This window comes from Colobus angolensis, unplaced genomic scaffold, assembly GCF_000951035.1.
Source record: "Colobus angolensis palliatus isolate OR3802 unplaced genomic scaffold, Cang.pa_1.0 Scaffold88, whole genome shotgun sequence".
Taxonomy (NCBI): Eukaryota; Metazoa; Chordata; class Mammalia; order Primates; family Cercopithecidae; genus Colobus; species Colobus angolensis.
Window position 1 is genome coordinate 3,655,552 of NW_012122709.1, and position 21,266 is coordinate 3,676,817.

The window sequence follows — 21,266 nt, forward strand, 5'->3', positions numbered from 1 at the left end:
TCCCTGACTTTGCCCCCAGTCTCAGGTGCCTTCGTGGACTTCCTCCCAATCAAGATAGAGTTCATCCCTCCCTCCCAGCTTTCTCCTCTTCCAGGCCTTTCTGTCACTCAGCCAATTCTTCTTGTCACTCAGCCAATTCTTCTTGTCACTCACTTTCAAATCCTGAGTCACCAGGACCTCCTTGTGTTGCTTCTTCCCCAGGCTGGTCACAGCTTCATCTTCCTTCAGAATGACCCCTAGCCCACTCCTCCCACACATTCCAGCACATCTCACCCTGGAGCAACCCCCAATACCTGAAGGCCAAATACTTTCCCGAGATTCCTGAGAAGTTGTCCAGGCTCCACTTTTCCTAGTCCTTCCCAACACATTAGTTTTATCATATCACCACAGCCCACCTCCATTCCTGCCAAACTCATCTCTGCCTCATCAGGACCAGTCCCCATGGGGGACCAGTCTTTGTTTACCCAGCACCCTCCACTGGCCCCTGTACCTCTGAACTCCAGGCCTCCTCCTCCTCACCCACCCCACTGGTTACCCCAGTCACAGCACTCACTGTCCCATGTCATGTACTGCTGTGGACTGTAAGGTCAGCTTTCCACGTGCTCCCATCCTCTCCTTGGCTGGGGTCCCCAAGGGTCTGTGGGGCACAGAGGGCATGTGCCTAATAAACGCTGGCTGAAGACCCTCTCCCAGGTCTCCTGGGAAGCCCATCACCTCCTTCCTCCCTTCACCCCCCAGGATCTGACAGTGCTCTGCCATCTGGAACAGCTGCTCTTGGTCACCCATCTTGACCTGTCACACAATCGTCTCCGAACCCTGCCACCTGCACTGGCTGCCCTGCGCTGCCTTGAGGTAAAGTACCCATGTCTCCATCCCTGTCATGGGTGGTTCTTTTCCTCTTCCTCTACCTCAGAAGTCTGCCCATCCTACAAAGAGATGTGCAGGACCTTCCACCACAAACAGGTAACTGCGTGCCTTCCACCTCCATCACGCAGCCTGACCCCGCGAGCCCCTCTGAGCTCCTCAGTTGCTAACCATCCCCGGCTAACAGCACCCGTCCTGCCTCCCTGCCCTCCCTGCCCCCAGGTGCTGCAGGCCAGTGATAATGCCATAGAGTCCCTGGATGGCGTCACCAACCTACCCCGGCTGCAGGAGCTGCTACTGTGCAACAACCGTATCCTTCCTTCTGGGTTCCTTTCAGACAGTGGGTAAGGTGAGGTGCCACCCTGGGGAGGGACAGACAGCAGGCAGGGTATGTGCCACCCTCTGGCAGGGCAGGAGACAGGGACTCTGTAGTGTGAGTTGAAGGGGGAGAGCCTGGGGCTGTTGGGCTATCACTGACTTGCACTGGTGGAGTTTGGTAGAGTGTAAGTGACTTTCATAAATCAGAGTTCACAAATGGGCAGCCTGCAGCTGTTCTTCAGGTCCATGTAGTTTTTTGAAAATCAGGAAGTTTCATACTTTAAAAAACATCTAGAGTTCTGATTCTCCTCTTAAAAATTGGAAGTTAGAGCAACCTTACACTGGTGTTTTCACTCAGCAGCCCTTGGTCATTGCTGAATAGTAAATGTCTCTTTGGACCAGGCTGGATTTCCACCTTATCACACCCTCCACCACTCCCTGATACTACACCAGTCTGCTTGGGGTGTTGCAGCTCATTCTTTCTTGGCTGACCCTTTGGGCAGATGTTTGCAGTCCCTGCCTGGAGCCTGACTCCCTCCAGGGAGCACATGAGATGCCCATCAAACAGACTTCCAGGCAACAGTCCCCGGCTCTTGAGGGTACACAGGAGCAAATGAATTGGGAGGAACCTGCCAAGCTTTCCTTGACTCTCCTGCACAAGGCCTCCAGCAACCTGCAGCGCTCCAGCCTCTTGCCTCCTGCCCCAGGCTGGTCCTCCTCAACCTGCAGGGTAACCCGCTGTGCCAAGCGATGGGCATCTTGGAGCACCTGGCTGAACTGCTGCCTTCAGTTAGCAGCATCCTCACCTAAGAGGCCCTGCCCCCTACCCTTGCCCTTTAATTTATTGGGACTGAATAAAGAATGGAGAGGCCCTCTCAGGCTACCAACCTGTTGTCACTGCTACCACTACACCACTACCTTCATCACTACAGCCATTTATTTTTGGAAAAGAAAGGGAAGAGACATGGGGTGTTGTCAGCTCATTCTTTCTGCGCCATCCTGTTGTTTCCTCTCAGGGAGAGCCAAGGCCTCAATGTCTGGGGCAGAATTCAGGGTGAGGGCTGAGCTTGTGTCTACCTTCTGGTTTGGGGTTGGGGCTGGGACTGGGTCTAGATTCCAAGCAGGAACAGGGCTTGGGATCAGGTTCTGCTTCTGGCTGAGCAGAACCTGAACAGAGCAACTGTGAGTTTCTCCAGCTAGAAGCATCATACAAGTTTTTCCCATGACCCCTGCACCTTCCAGATGTTCTCTCTGCCCTGGCCCCCATTCACCATAGCTGAGGAGGCTCAGGGGCTCCATGTTCCCAGGAGTGTGCCAGGGTGCTCTTGCTCCGCCCTGCCTGAATCACAGTATCGGTCCCCATGAGTAGCATTCTACGGTTGAAGTACCTTTGAGAATACTTGATACCATTTGATCCTCACAGAGTCTCAGGGATGAGATTATTAGGCCCAGTGTTCTGATGAGGAAACTGCTGTTGAGACTTGCCCATGGTTCTTGGCCAGAGCGCTTCAGCACTGAAACCAAAGTTGTCTCTACCCTTGGTCTAGGATTCTAGACTCATGTTTTTGCTTCTGTATCGCTAAGGAATGGTTGGGCAGCGGCCTGGCCTCAGCTCCTTGAGGTCCTGAGCTGAGTATCTGCTCCCATGGTGTCCCCCCACACATACCATGTACACACCTTGTCCTGACCTAGACAGTCCTGAGTGGTGGTGGGGGGAGGGGACTGGCTCAGGGGTTAGGGCACTGACTCAAACCTGGCTGGGTGGGGACAGAAAGATTGATTAAAGCTAGGGAGAGAGTGTGACAAAGGCATCCTCCTGGTTCTCTGGGATCCGCCTGGGCCCACGTGTGCTCACACACATCCGGACAACCAGGGCCCTGCCCCTTCCTGTATCTGCAGTGATGCAGAAACACCCAGCCCCTGCACAAAGCCCTTTGGCTGACCTGCCTGGAAGTTTGATATCCACTGGTGTGTCTACTGAGGGTGTTGGAGGTGGGGCACTTGCCCCCACCCCCAGGCAGGTTCTGGTGCTTGAAGCTGGACAAGAAAAGGCAGTGTGGGTGGGGAGGGCTCCCTGCCAGTTCCTGGGGCCTCTCTGTCCCCACTCCCCACGGCGCCTCCCTGCCTGATGCATCACCAAACAGCCCCTCCTGGATTCTGCTTCCTTGTGTCTTCTTGTCAACCTGTTTTCACTGTCTTCTGCTCGGCAGCCCATGGGCAGAGCTGGGACACCAGTGGGAAGGAAAGAAAGAAGGAAGAAGCCCCTGGCTGACAGGCCCAAGGACAAGACCCAAGGAGAGCCTCCCTGAAGATGCCTAGCCTCCTCCTCTCTGCCTAGGGATTGCCCCTGTGCCATCCTTGGTGTTTCCCCAGTGTTGGGGTGGAGTTAGGATGCACACAGCACAGGTGCCTGAGCCGGTTGGTCTGGATTCCCAGGAAGAATTCCAAGTTGGAGAAGAGGGAATCCTCGAGTCCAAATGAGCAGAGACTCCTCTCAGTGAGAGAAAGGTACTCTGTACCCCTGGAAGGGGGTCTCAGTTCCCACCCAAGCCTGAGTGGAAAGGCGTAAGCCTCCCCCAACTCCCCAGGCCACAGTGGGGGTGGGGGACGTGAAATGAGATTGCTCCTACTCTGATCTCCCTAATCCCAAACTTGAGGGGCAGCTCACTCATGCCTGGGGCTGTAGAGCAGCTGAGAAAGAAGGGACAGACTTGGGGGTGCGGGGAGTCAGATAGCTGGTAGAGCCAGCAGGTCAGGGGTTAGCTGGTAAAGCCAGTCTGAGGGCCTCTCTGCTGATGTCACCAGTCTGCAACCTGGGATCCTGGGACCTCCCTGGGCAGGATGAGTTCCAGCACCAGGCCCCTGGGCCAGTTTCACAGGGCTGAGCCTGGCTTGGGCTTCATGGAGCTCGGTAGCAGGAGCCTGTGAGAGCAGAGGTAGGCAGCCTGAGCTTGGGACCAGAAGGTCGGCCAGACAGGGCTGTGGATGGAAGGACCTGCCTGCCTCGCTGCCCTTGCAGCTTCTTCATCCGGGAGAAGGGGCTCCTCACATGCCCAGTCTGGCAGGAATCAGGCTGGTGCCAGGGGCCATCACACAGGTGGATCCCACCAAAGCCCAGCCTAAGCCCAGACAGACCTCACCCCTGCTCCCTGCCTAGCATCTTCTCCCCATTTCCCACTCAGAGGCCTTGCCTCTTCCCTCCACCCCTCACAGCTGTTTGGCCCCTCCCTCCCATATAAGTCACTTACCAGGCCTGTCCCATCCATCCTGACCTGTTCCATCTCAGCCCCGGGACTCAGTGCTGCGGTTGCCAACACTGCTGCCAGGTGAGGGGCCACCACGGGCACTGTGGTGCTGAGCCCAGGTGGCCCACACTATCGGAGGCGGTGCCGGGATCCAGCAAGGTGGGGTGTGGGCCAACTGTGTACCTGTCTGCCCCAGCCAGGCTGTTCCCCAACACCAAGGCTCTGCTTTCCCTGGACTGGGCACAGTTCCGGGCACCTGCCATGCCCTACCCCTTCTGGCAGCCCCAAGTGGGGTCTTCCCTGACTTGGGAATGCCAAGGACCCCAGGCCCCGGGGCCACCTGTCTGTCTTGTGAGGAACCTTGAGTTGGGGAATTTCTGCTAACAAATGAGTTCTAGAAGCTATCAGCATTGTGCACCTCTAGACTGCGGAGCCAGCAGGTGGAGGGACCAGGCCCAGGGATGCTGGAGCACTCTGATGTGTGTGCAGCTGGGTCTTGAGGCTGTGACAAGTGTCCATGCAGGGAACTATGTGGATTTCCTGGGATGGATCCTTGAGTGGGTTTCTTCATTGGGCAGTTTTTCGGATGTGGTTTGGTGGGAGTGAGGGGAAGGCTTTTCTCTGCAGTGTGTGAAGCTTCTCTGGGTGAGTCTGAATGGTCTTCAGGGAGGGTCTCTGGATGTTTTTGGAGAATCTCTGGGCCAAGGTGGGATTGTGTCAGTCATCGGGCTGGGACCGAATCAGCTGTCTGGATGGAGGGTTTCTGGGTCAGCTGGCTGGGGCTACCTGGGTTAAGGAGCCACCCCCGCCTCTTCCTAACAGGCATGATGGACGGGCCACGTTCCGACGTTGGCCGTTGGGGTGGCAACCCCTTGCAGCCCCCTACCACGCCTTCTCCAGAGCCAGAGCCAGAGCCAGACAGACGCTTTCGCAGAGGAGGAGGAAGCCGTTCCTTCTGGGCTCGCTGCTGTGGCTGCTGTTCATGCCGAAATGTGGCAGATGACGACTGGGGACCTGAACCCTCTGACTCCAGGGGTCGAGGGTCCAGCTCTGGGACTCGAAGACCTGGCTCCCGGGGCAGTGGTGTCAATGCAGCTGGAGATGGCACCATCCGAGGTGAGGCCAGTCTGTCCTCCTCAGCTGAGAGCTGAAAGGCTTTAATGGGACCAGAGACTCATCCTGGCATTTCTGGGGGGATAGGAGGCTAATGATGAGGGCCTGGGCTCCCCATGGGCCTTCACTGACCCAGAGCTGTGCCCTTGCAGAGGGCATGCTAGTAGTGACCGGTGTGGACTTGCTGAGCTCGCGCTCAGACCAGAACCGCCAAGAGCACCACACAGACGAGTATGAATACGATGAGCTGATAGTACGTCGCGGGCAGCCTTTCCACATGCTTCTCCGCCTGTCCCGGACCTATGAATCCTCTGATCGCATCACCCTTGAGTTACTCATCGGTCAGTGGGACTTGGAGTGGGAAGGGTGAAGGCCCTATGTTTGGTGGGGAGAGGCTGGCATTAGAGTCAGAGAGGTGTTTAGGCTCCTCCCTGCCCCCTACTCCTCACCTCTGCCAGATAAGGCAGGTGCAAGTGTGTGGGTGTGCCCCTGGGAGTGTGTCTCAGAGACGGTCTTGGTGTTTCAGTTTTCCCAGGCCCATCCTCCTCAAGCCTCCTGGGGCATCGGTCTCAGAGTACTCCTCTTCAGGGCCTGCCTCAGTGCCTCCTTTGGCATTGCTGCTCTGTCCTTTCTGCGTCTGTTCTCGTTCCCCAGGATGCGGCTGGTTCTCTCTTCTCTCTCTCTCTCTCCCTCTCTCCTTCCACGTCCCCCATCTCTGCCAATTCTGTCTCCCTCTGTCTCTGTCCCTTTGTCCCCATGACCCAGGGCAGGTGCCTCCCTCACCGCGTTGCTTGATGGAGCTTGACTTCTCAGGCTGGTGATTATGCTGCTGCCTGGGGCAGGCGACTCCTTTTACTCTTTGATTAGGGCCTAACCTTGCCCACCTCACCCTCTAATTTCCCAGGAACCCCTACCACCTTCACCAGGGGTGCCCTGGGCTCTAGAACCTGCAGCCCCAGGGAGCAGGCAGGGTTGGCCTTCAGGATCAGGACTGCCCTTTCATACAGGGCAGGTGGATCTGCCCCTCCGGCCCAGGCACTGTGACAGGCAGGCAGAAGGTGACAAGAGCCCTCATCTCTCCTCCCCACCTCAGAGTTCAGTGTTAGGGGAACGGGTTTGGGATGTTGGACTGCGGCCCTGCCCTAACATGTGGGCAAGCATTGGGTGGGGACAGAGCTGCTCTGAGGGAGATTGTCAGAGAATAAGACGATGGCCCAATGTAGGGACATACACAGTGGCTCATACATATTTTGGGTGGGGCTAGGAGAAGTCCCAGCTTCCATCCCCTCTCCTCAGGAAGGCCTCGCCAGCTAATTGTTGATTTCCTGCTCTAGGAAACAACCCCGAGGTGGGCAAGGGCACGCACGTGATCATCCCAGTGGGCAAGGGGGGCAGTGGAGGCTGGAAAGCCCAGGTGGCCAAGGCCAGTGGGCAGACTCTGAACCTGCGGGTCCACACTTCCCCCAACGCCATCATCGGCAAGTTTCAGTTCACAGTCCGCACACAGTCAGACGCTGGGGAGTTCCAGTTGCCCTTTGACCCCCGCAACGAGATCTACATCCTTTTCAACCCCTGGTGCCCAGGTGAGCAGCTGGGATCTGGAGCAGAGGGTAGATGGGAGGGAAGGACAGGGAAGGTCTTCCTGTCCTCAGATGCGGCAGGGTGCCTAGGTGCCTGACCCCAGGAGAAGCCAGCCTCCCATTGAGCAGATGAGAGGACCGAGGCCTGGTGCAGAAAGGTGGCCAGCCCATCACACAGCCAGCCACACCTCTCCTGGCAAAGGCCCCTGGCAAAGGCCAATCTCCTCTACCATCTGTCATGCTACCCCTGTTCTCCTGCGGCAGTCCTGTCAGGCTAGGGGCATCCCCACATTTTCTTCTGTGGACATGAGTCCTGCAGAACTGGCCAGGAGTAGGTGAGGCCCAGGGAGAGAACTGGAGGGAACCAGTTTTGTGTGTTCTGGGGACACAGAGGACATTGTGTACGTGGACCATGAGGATTGGCGGCAGGAGTATGTGCTTAATGAGTCTGGGAGAATTTACTATGGGACCGAAGCACAGATTGGCGAGCGGACCTGGAACTACGGCCAGGTATGATGTAGCTGGCCAGGGTCACATGCACCCAGGGGAGCTGGGGTGGGTGTGGGGGCTGGGGTATTGGAGCAGGGTGCTGGCCTAGGGTTCAGGCTGTCACTTCTGCCCTCCATCCCTCCTTCCAGTTTGACCATGGGGTGCTGGATGCCTGCCTATACATCCTGGACCGGCGGGGGATGCCATATGGAGGCCGTGGAGACCCAGTCAGTGTCTCCCGGGTCATCTCTGCCATGGTGAGCACCCTCATGTCTCTGAGTCCTACTGTGTGTTTGCCTGCTGCCTCGCCACACCTCCACCCTCATCCTGCCCTTTCTGGATTCCTTGAGAACCCCCAGCCCTGTCCCTGCCCTTGCAAAGGATACTTCAGGAAGGGGTATCCCTCCTCTTCTCTCCCTTGCCTGCCCCGCAGCCCGCCTTTCCTGGCTCCTGTCCCAGCTCCTGTGGAATGCAGGGCCAAACCCAAAACTTGGCACACCCAGGATTCACATTCCTGTGTCAGAGCCTGGGTAGGAGGGGGGCAGGTGGCTCTGGAAAGGGCTGGATGGAGCTCAGGCTGATGTCTGGATCCTGAGGCATTTAGGGGTAAGGGGTGGTTGCAGGGTCAGGGCTGGGCTAGGGACCACACGGCAGGTCCTGAGCCCCTCCTCCACCTCAGCCCCGTCTCATCCTGTCCTGGGCAGGTGAACTCCCTGGATGACAATGGAGTCCTGATTGGGAACTGGTCTGGTGATTACTCCCGAGGCACCAACCCATCAGCGTGGGTGGGCAGCGTGGAGATCCTGCTTAGCTACCTACGCACCGGCTATTCCGTCCCATATGGCCAGTGCTGGGTCTTTGCTGGCGTGACCACTACAGGTAGTGGAGGGACTGGGACAGGAGTGGCACGGGCCCTACAGGGAGAAGGGAGGAAAGCCAGGCTTATCCAGCCCTGCCCAGCTGTGGCTACAGTGCAGGGTGCAGGCGGGGGTGGATGATAGGCTGGTCTTAATTATCATTAATTAGTGTTAACAACAGAGAGAGGCCTAAGGGAAAGGAGGGAGAAGGGACAGGCAGGGACTGAGCCAGGCAGGTGGCCTAGCTTCCCCTGACCCCAAGTGCTCTGTAGCCCAAAGGCCTTCTGGCCCAGGTGACCCTGACCCTGGCAGTCTATGCCCAGCTTGGCAATCCTAGTTGCCCTTCTCCCCCTGATATTCCTGACACGATGCCTCACTTGCCCCCAACCCATGCCTTGAACCCCAACCTTCGCTCCGCCACAGTGCTGCGCTGCCTGGGTCTGGCCACCCGTACTGTCACCAACTTCAACTCCGCCCATGACACAGACACATCCCTTACCATGGACATCTACTTCGATGAGAACATGAAGCCCCTAGAGCACCTGAACCATGATTCTGTCTGGTGAGCTGGGGTGGACTGCCCATCTGTGCTGAAGAATGGTGACCTGAGCTTTGGAGGTGGAGGGTGGGCAGGGGAGGCTGGGGAAACCGTGGACTCCTGACCCTGGGGCTCAGACCCAGCCCCTCCTCCATGTCCATCCAGGAACTTCCATGTGTGGAACGACTGCTGGATGAAGAGGCCAGATCTTCCCTCGGGCTTTGATGGGTGGCAGGTGGTAGATGCCACACCCCAGGAGACTAGCAGTGGTGAGCCGGGCCCCCCTACTTCCTACCATGCCCCTGCTCATCTCCCCTACCTGAGTAACACAGTCCAGAGTGTCAGTGCTGGGCTGGGCTGGAGAGCCGAGCCCTGTAACCCCACGGCTTCTCAAACGGGTTTATCAGATGAACCACCATGTAGATGTTAGTTTATTTTTACCTTTCTGTATAATGCTCTATTTGCCTAAATTTTACTTATTTATAATGGTTTATTTTATTTCTAATGGTTAATATACAAGGGAGGTTCAAAATTCAAAGCTGTAAGAGTATTTGGAGAAAGAGAATCCATATTCACTATTCTTACTTGCTTTTTAACTTACATATCCTGGAGATAATTAATTGAAGGACCCTTTTAAAGTCATTTTGATAAGTAATAATACATGCTTGGAAGGAAAAAAAGTGTGGAATTGAAGAACACAAAATGTAAAGGTTCCCTATTCTCTCTCAGGAGGTATTTGGGTTTTTTTTTCAAAAATATTTTTAAAGTAAATTTCTAGGTTCTACCCCAAACCTGATACATTAGACTTTCCAAGGATAGATGCTAACAATGTATGTTTTTGAAAGTTCTTCTGGTGATTCTGACGATCAGCCAGATTTGGGACCCACTCCAAAGGGTGACCAGAGAGATGGAGTGACGTCCTCTGGGGCACAGAGTGGTAGGTCAGCAACAGAACAAGTCCAGTCCTTTTAAACACATATTCTTGCTTTCACCAAGTTCCTTCCTGTCTGTTCCATTGCTCACTGTGAATTATATATACAGTATAGAAAAAAGTCAGGGCTCAGATAGGTTCAAAGAAGAAAATAGCCCTTATGACCCTGCCTTAATACATGATTACCATTGATATAACCCACGGGTCTCTTTTCTGTGTCCACATACATGTGTTTCTGCAGAAATTAGAACTACCATACACTCTGTTCTCAAGCAAACCCCCACCCCTTCCCAGCGTGATACTCCAGCCGCAGGCCACGAGGCCTGCCCTGCCAGTTGCCTTCTGTCCAGCCTCTCCCTTACTCACCCCAGGTCAGAGAGTCCTCCCTAGCCTACATTCCTCCCCTGGCCTCTTCCCAGCGCCCTCCCTCTCACTCAGATATGTGAACACAGCCCCCTGAGCTGTGCAACCCAGTGATGCCTGTGATGCTAAAACAGCCTGGCCCAGACACTGGCAGATCTGAGCTCTGGCCTCCAACTCTGGGAAGTGGTGGGGTGGACATCAGGCAGGGGGCTCGGGGCCAGCCAGACTGGGGCTTGATCCCAGCCTGATCACTTCTCAGATGTATGCACTTGGGCAAGCACCTCGCACTTTACGGCTTTGGTTGTTTGGATGAAATTTGGGGATAATAGATACCACATAGGGTGATTGGGAGGATTAAATGAGAAATTCTCTATCTGAAGGGACCAGCAGCATGCCAGAAGCGTAGTAGAAAGTCTTAGCTCCTTTCATTCTCCCTGCACCTCCTGTCTTGTGAGATCCTGGCATGCACTTCACCTTGCTGTTTCCCTGTCTGTAAAGGAGTGTGTAGTGTTAGGTGTTGTCTAAGATTCTTTCCTGTTGGATGGTACTTACTTCCCACTCTGTCCTCTCCTACCAGGCCTCCTCCTGTCAGCCTATCTCTTCTAGGCAGCCTCCTGAGTATGATAAGGGCAGACTCTGTTACCCACCAGCTCCCCCCAGTAGAGAGGGCAGCAGGCTGCAGAGCTGAAGGTTGTTCCGCATCTCTCTGGAATGGTGGTGGCGGTGGTGTCACTATTCACCCCCCACAAGTGAATAGTGACAAGGTGTACTGGCAGTGGCAGGATGATGGCAGCTTCAAGATTGTGTATGTGGAGGAGAAGGCCATCTGCACACTCATTGTCACAAAGGCCATGAGGCAGGGCCACTGTAGACTCTGGGTTGGTTACGATAAAGGATAGGGGGTCCTGTCCTCTGGGGGTCACAGATGGTGGACATCCAGTGTCAGTCAGCCATGAAAGAGTGTGTCAGGGACTTGGTTATCAGGCAGGCTGGTCTGCACATCTGTACCTTGCCCCCGTCCTCCAGCAGAGCAGCCTGGGCTGAGGAAAGAGAATTGACAGCCGAATGGAGCCACTCTCTCTTTGTTTTCCATACCTGTGTTGCACTGGCTGTCAACTGACCCCCAAGTGTTTGGGTGAGGGCTGATGGCCTTGTTCCAGAGGCCACCAGGCAGTGGGACCAGGCCTGAGTGGCTAGGGCAGGGGCCCTGTGTGGACCCCACCCAGGATCTGAAGGTCCCTCTCTGCCTTCTCAGATCTCTTGCCTTTGTCCCACCACACTCTAGGCATCTTCTGCTGTGGCCCCTGCTCCGTGGAGTCCATCAAGAATGGCCTGGTCTACATGAAGTATGACACGCCTTTCATTTTTGCTGAGGTGAGGGCTGGGCCGCAGGTGCCTTCTTGGGCTTCAGTCCTGGGTTCTCTGGTCCCGACTTCACCGCTGACTGACCAGCTGTGAGACCCTGGGCAAGTCACTCATTATACAAGTCAGTTTCCTCACCTGTAAAAGGGGATAATCAAGGCTGCCTTGCTTCTTGTACTCAGGATCAAAAGAGATAATGGGTATGAAACTGCTTCACTAGTCGTAAAATCAGCCAATGAGCATGAGGAATTACTGTTATTATTGCCAAAGTGCTCTGAGAGGAGCTTCCCAGACCAGCTTCTTCCCTGCACTCTGGCCTCATCTGGCTCATCTTGGAAAGTCTCCCCTTGGGCTCTGCCAGGAAGCTCCCACCCTTGGGACCAAGCCCTGTTCCATAGCTCCTGGGATCAGGGGAAGGAGGCCGGGAGTCAGGCCACCCCCAGACCTTCTGGCTCACTCATTCCTGCTCATCCCCACCCCTCCCACAGGTGAATAGTGACAAGGTGTACTGGCAGCGGCAGGACGATGGCAGCTTCAAGATTGTGTATGTGGAGGAGAAGGCCATCGGCACACTCATTGTCACAAAGGCCATCGGCTCCAACACGCGGGAGGACATCACCTACCTCTATAAGCACCCAGAAGGTACCATTCCCCCAACCCAGCCAGCTCTGGGCCCCATGACAAGTGTTCCTGTCAAGTGCTCACCCACCCAAGTGGGAATTGGAACCTCACCCTTGACCTTCAACCCCCAGGCTCAGATGCGGAGCGGAAGGCAGTAGAGACAGCAACAGCCCACGGCAGCAAACCCAATGTGTATGCCAACCGGGGCTCAGCGGAGGATGTGGCCATGCAGGTGGAGGCACAGGACGCGGTGATGGGGCAGGATCTGATGGTCTCGGTCATGCTGACCAATCACAGCAGCAGCCGCCGCACAGTGAAACTGCACCTCTACCTCTCAGTCACCTTCTATACCGGTGTCACTGGGACCATCTTCAAGGAAACCAAGAAAGAAGTGGAGCTGGCACCAGGGGCCTGTAAGTGCTCCTTACCCAGCCCTGCCCCCTGGATGGTTGGGCACCTCAGGGCTGTGGACATGGAGACCCCAGGAGCAGTGGGGAGTCCCTGGGGGAAGCCGCATGTGGGGAAGCAGGCCTCAGTGACGCCATGCCTCTTCTCCCCAGCGGACCGTGTGACCATGCCAGTGGCCTACAAGGAATACCGGCCCCACCTCGTGGACCAAGGGGCCATGCTGCTGAACGTCTCAGGCCACGTCAAGGAGAGCGGGCAGGTGCTGGCCAAGCAGCACACCTTCCGTCTGCGTACCCCAGACCTCTCCCTCACGGTGAATGCAGTTTGCTGGGGCGTGAGGGGTGGTCAGAGAGTGAAGGCCAGGGGATAAGGACACCAGAGGCAGGCGCTAAGCCAGGAGCAGGCTGGCCTGATAAGCCTTTGTAGGAGAAGGTCAAGAACTGGCTCTGGGGCCTCAGTTTCCTCATCTGTAGCATGGGATCTTATGTCTCTGGTTCTGTGACAGCCTTTGTTGGGGAATAGGCTGGAGTTTCTTCTCTGACTTCTGGGGAGTCTTCTCTCAGGGGGATAAATGTGGGACACGGGGAGGTTTTGCTTCTAAGCAGCTTCCCCTCTCTGGTGCAGTGTACAGTCCCCGTGTGTTTGACCAGGGTCTCTGACATGAGGGATGGGCCTCTTTTTCTCTCAGTTACTGGGAGCAGCAGTGGTTGGCCAGGAGTGTGAAGTACAGATTGTCTTCAAGAACCCCCTTCCCGTCACCCTCACCAACGTCGTCTTCCGACTCGAGGGCTCTGGGTTACAGAGGCCCAAGATCCTCAACGTTGGGTGAGTCTTGCCTCTCCTCCTGCCCCTGCTGCCACTCTGGCCTTCCCCACAGGCTGTCCTGACTCCTAGCTTTGCTTCCTCTCTGTCTGGACAAGTATGTTCTGTCAGGACCCAAACAAGCAGGTTGGGGCCAGCTAGCAATACCTCCCTACCCAGCTCAGTCCCACCAGCCTTTAGGGAGACCTCCTGGGCACCTGGTGCTGTGCTGTGTCCTTGCCCTGCCTCACTATCTAATTAGGGAGCAAAAGCGCCACATAGGAATCGTTAGTAACTCATTGCTAATATTTGCCTAGCACTGAAGAACTGACCAGGCACTTTCAGGAATATTATCTCCTTTGGACACAAAAACTCTTTAAAGTACATTAGAAGGCCAGGTGTGCTGGCTGGCTTACGCCTGTAATCCCAGCACTTTGGGAAGCTGAGGCAGGCAGATCACTTGAGGTCAGGAGTTCGAGACCAGCCTGGCCATCAAGGTAAAATTCCATCTCTACTAAAGTAAAAAAATTAGCCATGTTTGGTGGCAGGCACCTGTAATCCCAGCTACTTGGGAGACCGAGGCAGGAGAACCGCTTGGACCCAGGAAGTATAGGTTGCAGTGAGCTGAGATTGAGCCACCGCATTCCAGCCTGGGTGATAGAAGCAGACTCCATGTCAAAAACAAAAACAAAAACAAAAAAAAATTAAAGATCATCATATGATTAAAAGCAAAGTTTTGGGCCGGGTGTGGTGGCTCACACCTGTAATCCCAGCACTTTGGCAGGCCAAGGTAAATGGATCACTTGAGCCCAGGAGTTGAAGACCAGCCTGGGCAACATGGTGAAACCCTGTTTCTACAAAAAAGTTTTAAAAACTTAACCAGGTGTGGTGGTGTGCGCCTGTTGTCCCAGCTGCTTGGGAGTCTAAGGTGGGAGGATCACCTGAGCCTGGGGAGGTTGAGGCTGAAGTGAGCCATGTTTGTGCCACTGCACTCCAGCCTGGGCGACAGAGTGAGATGGTGTGTCTCTGTTTCTCTCTCTCTCATACACACACACACACACACACACACACACACACAAGCAAAGTTTTGGAACCCTAAGGTTATGGGTTCAGGTCCCAGCTCTAGCACTTACTGGCTATATGCCCTTGGGCAAGCGGTTTCTCTCCTTCAAGCCTCAGTGTGCTCATCTATAAAGCAGGGATAGCAATAGCCCCTGGACCTAGGGTTGTTTAGTGCATTGCTTGGCCAAAGTTAGTGCTCCATTGGTAGTTATTATTTTTATTATTGCCATTATTACCCCCACTTCCAGATGGAGAAGCTGGCGGTCACGTCTCACGTGGTCTCACAGCTCGTAAGGGGCAAACTCTGCTCTACCCACTGTGGTGCATACCATGCACAGACTCTCAAGCTCATTGCTTGTTTTGTGCCATGAGGGCCAAGTAGCAATTCCAGAGGAGAGAATCCCATCCCTCAGGCCCTTACCCAGCCGTCTGGGCCTGATCCTGGGCTGGGCAAGCCCCTGGGTGCAGTGAGGGCACACACATGCTGCGTTCCTGGGCCTGTGGCTGTCGTCTTTGATACAGACTCACACGTACTGCCCTGTCCCTCCCTAGGAAAAGCACAGAGGGAAAGCAGAGCAGGCCAGAGCCTGGCCTTCTAGATCAGCCTTCTGGGACAGAGGCAGGCTTCACCTTCAGACAGACAGCTCCTGAGAAAGAACAATGGCTTGGGGTGGGGAAACTGAGGGGAGGAAACAGAGGACCCCCTGCCCACCCCTCCCTCGCAGCTCTCCTGGTGGTGGCCGCCACCTTTGGCATTAGGCCAAAGCGGAGAAGGCAGCTATGTTGATCTTTGCCCCAGCCTGGGCCCCTGGGAATGCTATGATGTGTCACAAAGGAGGACTTTCCTCATGTCACCCTACCAGGGTCTCTGGCAGCTCAGTGAACAGAGCCTGAACCCCCCGGATAGCCTGCTTTGCTCGTCTTGCCCGGCAGACATCTCTTACTCACACCCCCACATGGTGGGGTGGGGGGCTTCCTCATCCTAAGGCATCCCCAGAGCTGGACTTGCCTCAGCAGCCCCACCAGGCCTTTGCCTCTTGGCCCTGCCTGGAAGTAAGGAAAGGGACACTGTGCTGAGTGTTGGGGGACCTGTTCCCTGTCTTTACCTGTAGAGTTTGTGTGAGTCTACCTACAGTAAAAGATAGGGTTGGATGATGGTTTCTTAAGGCAGATCCTCCCTGGACAGTCTGTGGCTCCTTAGCTGCTGTGAGTCCAGAACAGAGCCTCCAGTACAACTGGGAGCCTCCAGGGGGACATCGCTGAGCTGTTGGTTCAGATACATAAGATTCCAAGATGGGTGTACTTTGCCTCTCATTTGCACATCAAAGGCTGTGGCATGGAACCCCATTATAGCATAAGGTGTGCCACCCCAGTGTGGTGACTGGCCACTTAATAAACATTCCAGAACTCACTCCTCCAGATGGCTGTTGTCACCACCAAAAGCAGTCACCAGGGAGGCTGGAAGTCTGTTCCAAACCCTTCCTGGGAATTTCCCTCAGAGTCTGAATCATATTCTCTAGAATGTCCTCAGAGTGGTCAATCTGCCTTCTTAGGGGTAGATTTGACTTTGCGGAGAGACCTGAAGTCATCAAGAGCTAAGACTAATTAATAAGATAAGCGAACAGGTGGGTAACTGCCCTTTTCCATCAGAACCGAGGCATGCTGTGGAAGGAAGGACAGGCTGACCGTTGCGTCACTGAGCACACGTGTGTGTGCATATGGTTTAAATGGCTCTGAAGAAGAGTCCAGGAGGAGTTTTAAAAATATTTCAAGCCTAGGCCATATGATTGAACAAGTACACAATTGGACAATGCTCATTTCAATGTCTAAGTTCTGGTATCCTTGTCGGGGAGTTGGTTTCATGACCCACACTCAGTTTCAGGAACATCCCAGCTTTAGCAGATGGCTTGTACTCAGCTTCACCTCACAAAAGAGGTATGGTAAAGTCCCCACCTCACACTGAGACCAGGGGAGGGAGAGATCTTGACATTTCCACCTAGAAAACAGTTTCTCTTGAAAATAATCAGTTATTGCAATGTAAAGATTACTTTCTGAAATATTACAGTTCAATTAAGGTATAAATAGACTTCTGAGGGCTGGTCTGAGCTTGAACAACCTTGAATCTTGTATCTTTGAAAAAGTTAGCAAAAATTAAGAATGCAAATTTGTAAGCAGTCAGGACATAGCCTAGCCATTAAGTTATAGACTTAATTTATAGACTTCCTATCGTACCACATTCAATTATATATCCCTGCCTCCCTCCTTCAGGGAGTTCAGAAGCATCTTCAGGATAATCAGATCCCACTCCTCCTTTTACTTTCACTTCCATTTTATGACCCGGAAAGTGAGGAACAGAGAAGTTAAATAGCTTCTCCTAAGCCTCACAGCTAACAAGTGGTAGAAAAGGGGAGTGGTCTTGGGGAACCCCTCTGAACCAGGCTCCAAGACAAATGCTTTGCCCTGGAAAGAACTCATCCTTGGAGTTAGGGATGTTGGCTCATTCTCTAAGAGGACAACAGTGACTGCACAGGTTCTGTGTCTGGAAAGGGTCCCCAACAGCAGGCTTGGGTTGAATAGGGCACCAGAGGTGAGGTTTAGGCAAAGGCAGGAAGGACAAATTCCCACAGGCACGAGCAAATGCAATATAAATGCAATCATGTTCAGTGTATAAAATGAAACGTTCAGATTGCTGGAGGAGCTCAGAAAAGGGTGAGGTTCCTTTTCCTAGAGGCAAGAGGTGCTCAGGGGAGCCATCACTGAGGAAGTGGTGTGCCAGGCCTTGGAGGAAAAGTAGGCCTTCACAAGGATGCCCAGGGTGGGGAGGCAGAGCTGGGTGCTCATTCCACACAAGGCGAAGACTGCAAAGCATGACTGTGGAGGTGAGTCTGGGGAAGATGGCATTCAGTAGGGCTGCTCAGCAGGAGGAATGGTGGGGGATGATGAGGCTGTGCAAGTAGCAGGGGCTGAGTCAGAGTGAGCCTGTGTGTCAGGTTAGAGGGCCAGGATCTCATGCCACAAGCACCAAAGGAGCACTAAATTCTTGAAGGATTTAGTTCACCTCTGAGTGGTTAGCAGAACAGAATACAAAAGTGGGATGGAAGGCAAGGAGTTCCATTAGAGGACAAGTGAAATCATGATTCCCAGGGGAGGTCTGGGAATCAATTTTTCAGAGGCCCATGTGGAAAGGAGAAAATGAAAACACTGGTGTGTGCGTATGTGTGTGTGTGTGTGTGGTTTGTCCACCCGCCTCTCTGTCTCTCTCTCTCAGACACACACACACACACACACACAAGGGTTTATGTCCATTTAAAGATGTCTGTTGTCTGTTCTTGGGGAGGATTTTCCTTTTTCTCCGAAGATAACATCCTTTTAATGTTTTTGTGTGTGAAAATGCTCTTTTGTTCTTTGGAACGATGATCATAGCAGAGAAAAATTACTTTTCTTCAACCTATGCTCTTGTCAAAACTGGAAGTATTTGGAAATATTGTGTTGGGCCTCCAAAGTCTCATTTTGAAGTTTTCTTGGTTTTGGAAACCCCAGGTGAGGTGAGGATGTTCTGTCTGGGGCAGAAGCAGTGGTGATGGAGGGGATGGCATGAGAGGACTCTGCGGTGGCATCAGCCGTCTTTGTCCAGGTGGATGTGGGAGTAGGGAGGAAGGAGTCCCAGACGATGGGGAGAGTTCCAGCACAGGCAGCTGGTGGGTGGCTGCTGAGCTGGCTATGCAGAGGTGCCTTGGGGCTCCTGGTCTTGGGTGTGGAAATTTCAGGTGAGCCTGAATTGTCTGAATGGGTCCACCTCCTGCTTCTTCCTCCTGACTGCCCTCGATCAGCTCTTACTCCCCACTCCACCCCCAATTACTCCAGGCCCATGACCTTGTCTCTGCCCACAGGGACATCGGAGGCAATGAAACAGTGACACTGCGCCAGACGTTTGTGCCTGTGCGACCAGGCCCCCGCCAGCTCATTGCCAGCTTGGACAGCCCGCAGCTCTCCCAGGTGCACGGTGTCATCCAGGTGGATGTGGCCCCAGCCCCTGGGGCCAGGGGCTTCTTCTCAGATGCTGGAGGTGACAGTCACTTGGGAGAGACCATCCCTATGGCATCTCGAGGTGGAGCTTAGCCCTGTGTCAGGAGCAATCAGACTGGAGTCAGATGAGCAAGGACACTGCCCCAAGATGGGGGCACACTATAGAGCAGCTCCCCAGGAGCTCAGGTGGGGAGTCCAGAGCTCCGGAGAGGGAGTCAGGCTTCATTTGCACTAGGGGCACAGATGCTAATAAACTGTTTTTTAATGAAGCTGCTGCTCTGTCCATCTTTCAGTCCATGCCACACCAAGACGGATGGAACCATGGTCTGTCCCAGGGCCGCACATGGCCCTTCTGTATCATCCACTGACAGGGGCTAGTATCCCTCACCAGAGAGAGGGAAGCACAAGGGAAGTTGAGGCTCAGAAAGACAGAGTTGATATTCTTTGTATAACTCTATTCTACCTGGAAATTTTCCTGTAGATGAGTTTTAGAGGATTTTGGCTTTGGTTTGAATGAAACTGTTCCTTTGCCTCAGGGTTTTTCAAGTGTAGTGTCTAGACCACCTCTATTACAATCACTCAGATATTTATTAATAATCCAGATATATGAGCCCTAGCATAGACTTCATGTGTCAGAATCCCTGTGGCAGAGGCCCAGAACAGACTCACCAAGAGTTTGACTCCTGTGTATACTAAAGATCAAGAACAATGCCCTTTCATTTTTCTTTTCAGCTGTTCTTTTTTCTGCATTCCCACTGCCTACATTCTTCTTGGGCCAGGAGTAGCCATGAAATCATGTACCTGATATTCTGGTCCTGAACGCATGTCTTCTTGAACCCTTAAGTTTAGAAGGCTTTCAAGACAAAGGGCTCATGGGGCAGGAAAAAGAGAGCTAAAATTGAGCTGTTCCTACTAGCTATAAATACATGAACAAGGTGCATACCATGAGGCATCAGTAGTGTAACATGCACAAGAAGAAACAAGCCCTTCCCTTAAGGTGCTCCTGTCCAGTGGGGGTGGCAGATATGTAAACATTCTAAATACAGTAAATGCGTATGACACACTTACCAGGAGCCAGGCTCCAAGCACTTTATATTTATGAATTCATTTAATCCTTACAACAACCTTATGAGATACGTTCTGCATGGTAGTAGAGGGATGTTCAGGATGCCGAGGGGCCCAGAGAACTGTGATTCTGCCTGGGCTGATACAGAAAGGCTTCGTGAAGGTGACAGATGACCCATGAAAGATGAGAAAAAGTCAAGTCCAAGAGGCAGAGGACAGAGGAATCACCCACCACGTGTAAAGCACAGATATGCGAGACAACACAGCATATTTGGAAAATGCAGACAGCTGGATGAGGACTGGCATATGGGTACATGATGAGTACAAAGTGGCAAGGGATGTGCTTGAAGAGGTAAGCTTGGGCCAGTTCATTAAAAATCCTTTTGCCATATTTAGGAGTTTGGACTTCCTTCTGAAAGTAAGGGGGAGCTTTCAATTAGGGACGATATGATCAGTTTTGCATTTCACATGATTCACGATGAAAGCAACATAGAAAAGAAATTAGAAGGGTTGGGCTGGAGGTAGCAAGACTAGAGTCCTCTTGGGATGAGAGACAGGAGAACCTGAATTAGGGTAGAAGTAGTACGAATGGGAAAAAAAGGGGGGGTGGGTTTGAAGGTTGTATAGGAAATAGAACTGATGAGACTTGGTAATAGATTGAATTTGGAGAGGAGGGAGGGCAGAGATAAGGGTGGTGCCTGCATTTCTGACTCATGGGTGCCACGAACAGAGGTTGACATGCACAGAAATTCGAAGCCCAGGAGGAAGATCATATTATAAAAGGGAAGATAGGCCGCGCATGGTGGCTCACGCCTATAATCTCAGGACTTTGGGAGGCCAAGGCAGGCGAATCACAAGGTCAGGAGTTCGAGAGCAGCCTGGCCAATATAGTGAAACCCTGTCTCTACTAAAAATCAAAAAAAAAAAAACAAAAAAAAAAAACAAACAAAAAAAAACAGCCAGGCATGGTGGCATATGCCTGTAATCCCAGCTATTTGAGAGGCTGAGACAGGAGAATTGCTTGAACCCAGGAGGTGGAGGTTTTAGTCCGGCCTGTAACAAGCTTGGGAGTCCTCACTCCTGTCCTCACAAGAAAAATGCTGAACAAATTGAAAGTTAATAACTCTTGTTGGATTTATCAGAGAATTGAGGGCACAGGGCAAACTCCTGCCCCTAACACTGGAGAGACAAAAAAGCAGATACAGAGAATCACAACTTAACAGCAGAAGCCCAAAAACAGAAACTTCTGGAGAGCCAGTACCAGGGTAGGAAAACTTAAAGTGTAATTGACTCATAGCTGGAGGCTTAGGGTGGACAAATCTGTGAGCTAAAAACTCTATAGTGGCCGGGCATGGTGGTTTATGCTTGTAATCCCAGCACTTCGTGAGGCTGAGGCACGCAGATCACTGAGCTCAAGGGTTCAAGACCAGCTTGGGCAACATGGCAAAACCTGATCTCTACAAAAAAGACAAAAAGTAGCCGGGTGTGGTGGCACATACCTGTAATGCCAGCTACTCTGGAGGCTGAGGTGGATCACCTGAGCCTGGGGAGGTTGAGGCTGCAGTAAGCCGAGATCACAACACTGCACTCCAGCCTGGGCTACAGAGTGAGATTGTCTCAAAA

General features: G+C 53.3%; 2 protein-coding genes across 2 annotated transcripts in view; both read left to right on the forward strand.

The window, feature by feature from the left end:
• RABGGTA (Rab geranylgeranyltransferase, alpha subunit) overlaps nt 1–2,069 on the forward strand; it is a 7,283-nt gene extending 5,214 nt beyond the window's left edge. The window contains exon 16 of the mRNA XM_011930740.1: nt 1,844–2,069. Coding sequence (XP_011786130.1) covers nt 1,844–1,992 — 149 coding nt within the window. The 3' untranslated portion in view covers nt 1,993–2,069. The remainder of the gene's footprint in view (nt 1–1,843) is intronic.
• A 1,123-nt stretch (nt 2,070–3,192) lies between these two features.
• TGM1 (transglutaminase 1) lies at nt 3,193–18,847 on the forward strand. The gene is made up of 15 exons (XM_011930749.1): nt 3,193–3,630; nt 5,250–5,543; nt 5,693–5,881; nt 6,875–7,123; nt 7,512–7,630; nt 7,759–7,866; nt 8,314–8,488; nt 8,890–9,028; nt 9,170–9,273; nt 11,584–11,672; nt 12,149–12,302; nt 12,413–12,694; nt 12,842–13,002; nt 13,378–13,514; nt 18,443–18,847. The coding sequence occupies exons 2-15, from the start codon at nt 5,252–5,254 to the stop codon at nt 18,669–18,671; spliced, it is 2,427 nt and encodes an 808-aa protein (XP_011786139.1). The 5' UTR covers nt 3,193–3,630; nt 5,250–5,251; the 3' UTR covers nt 18,672–18,847.
• The last annotated feature ends 2,419 nt before the right edge of the window (nt 18,848–21,266 follow it).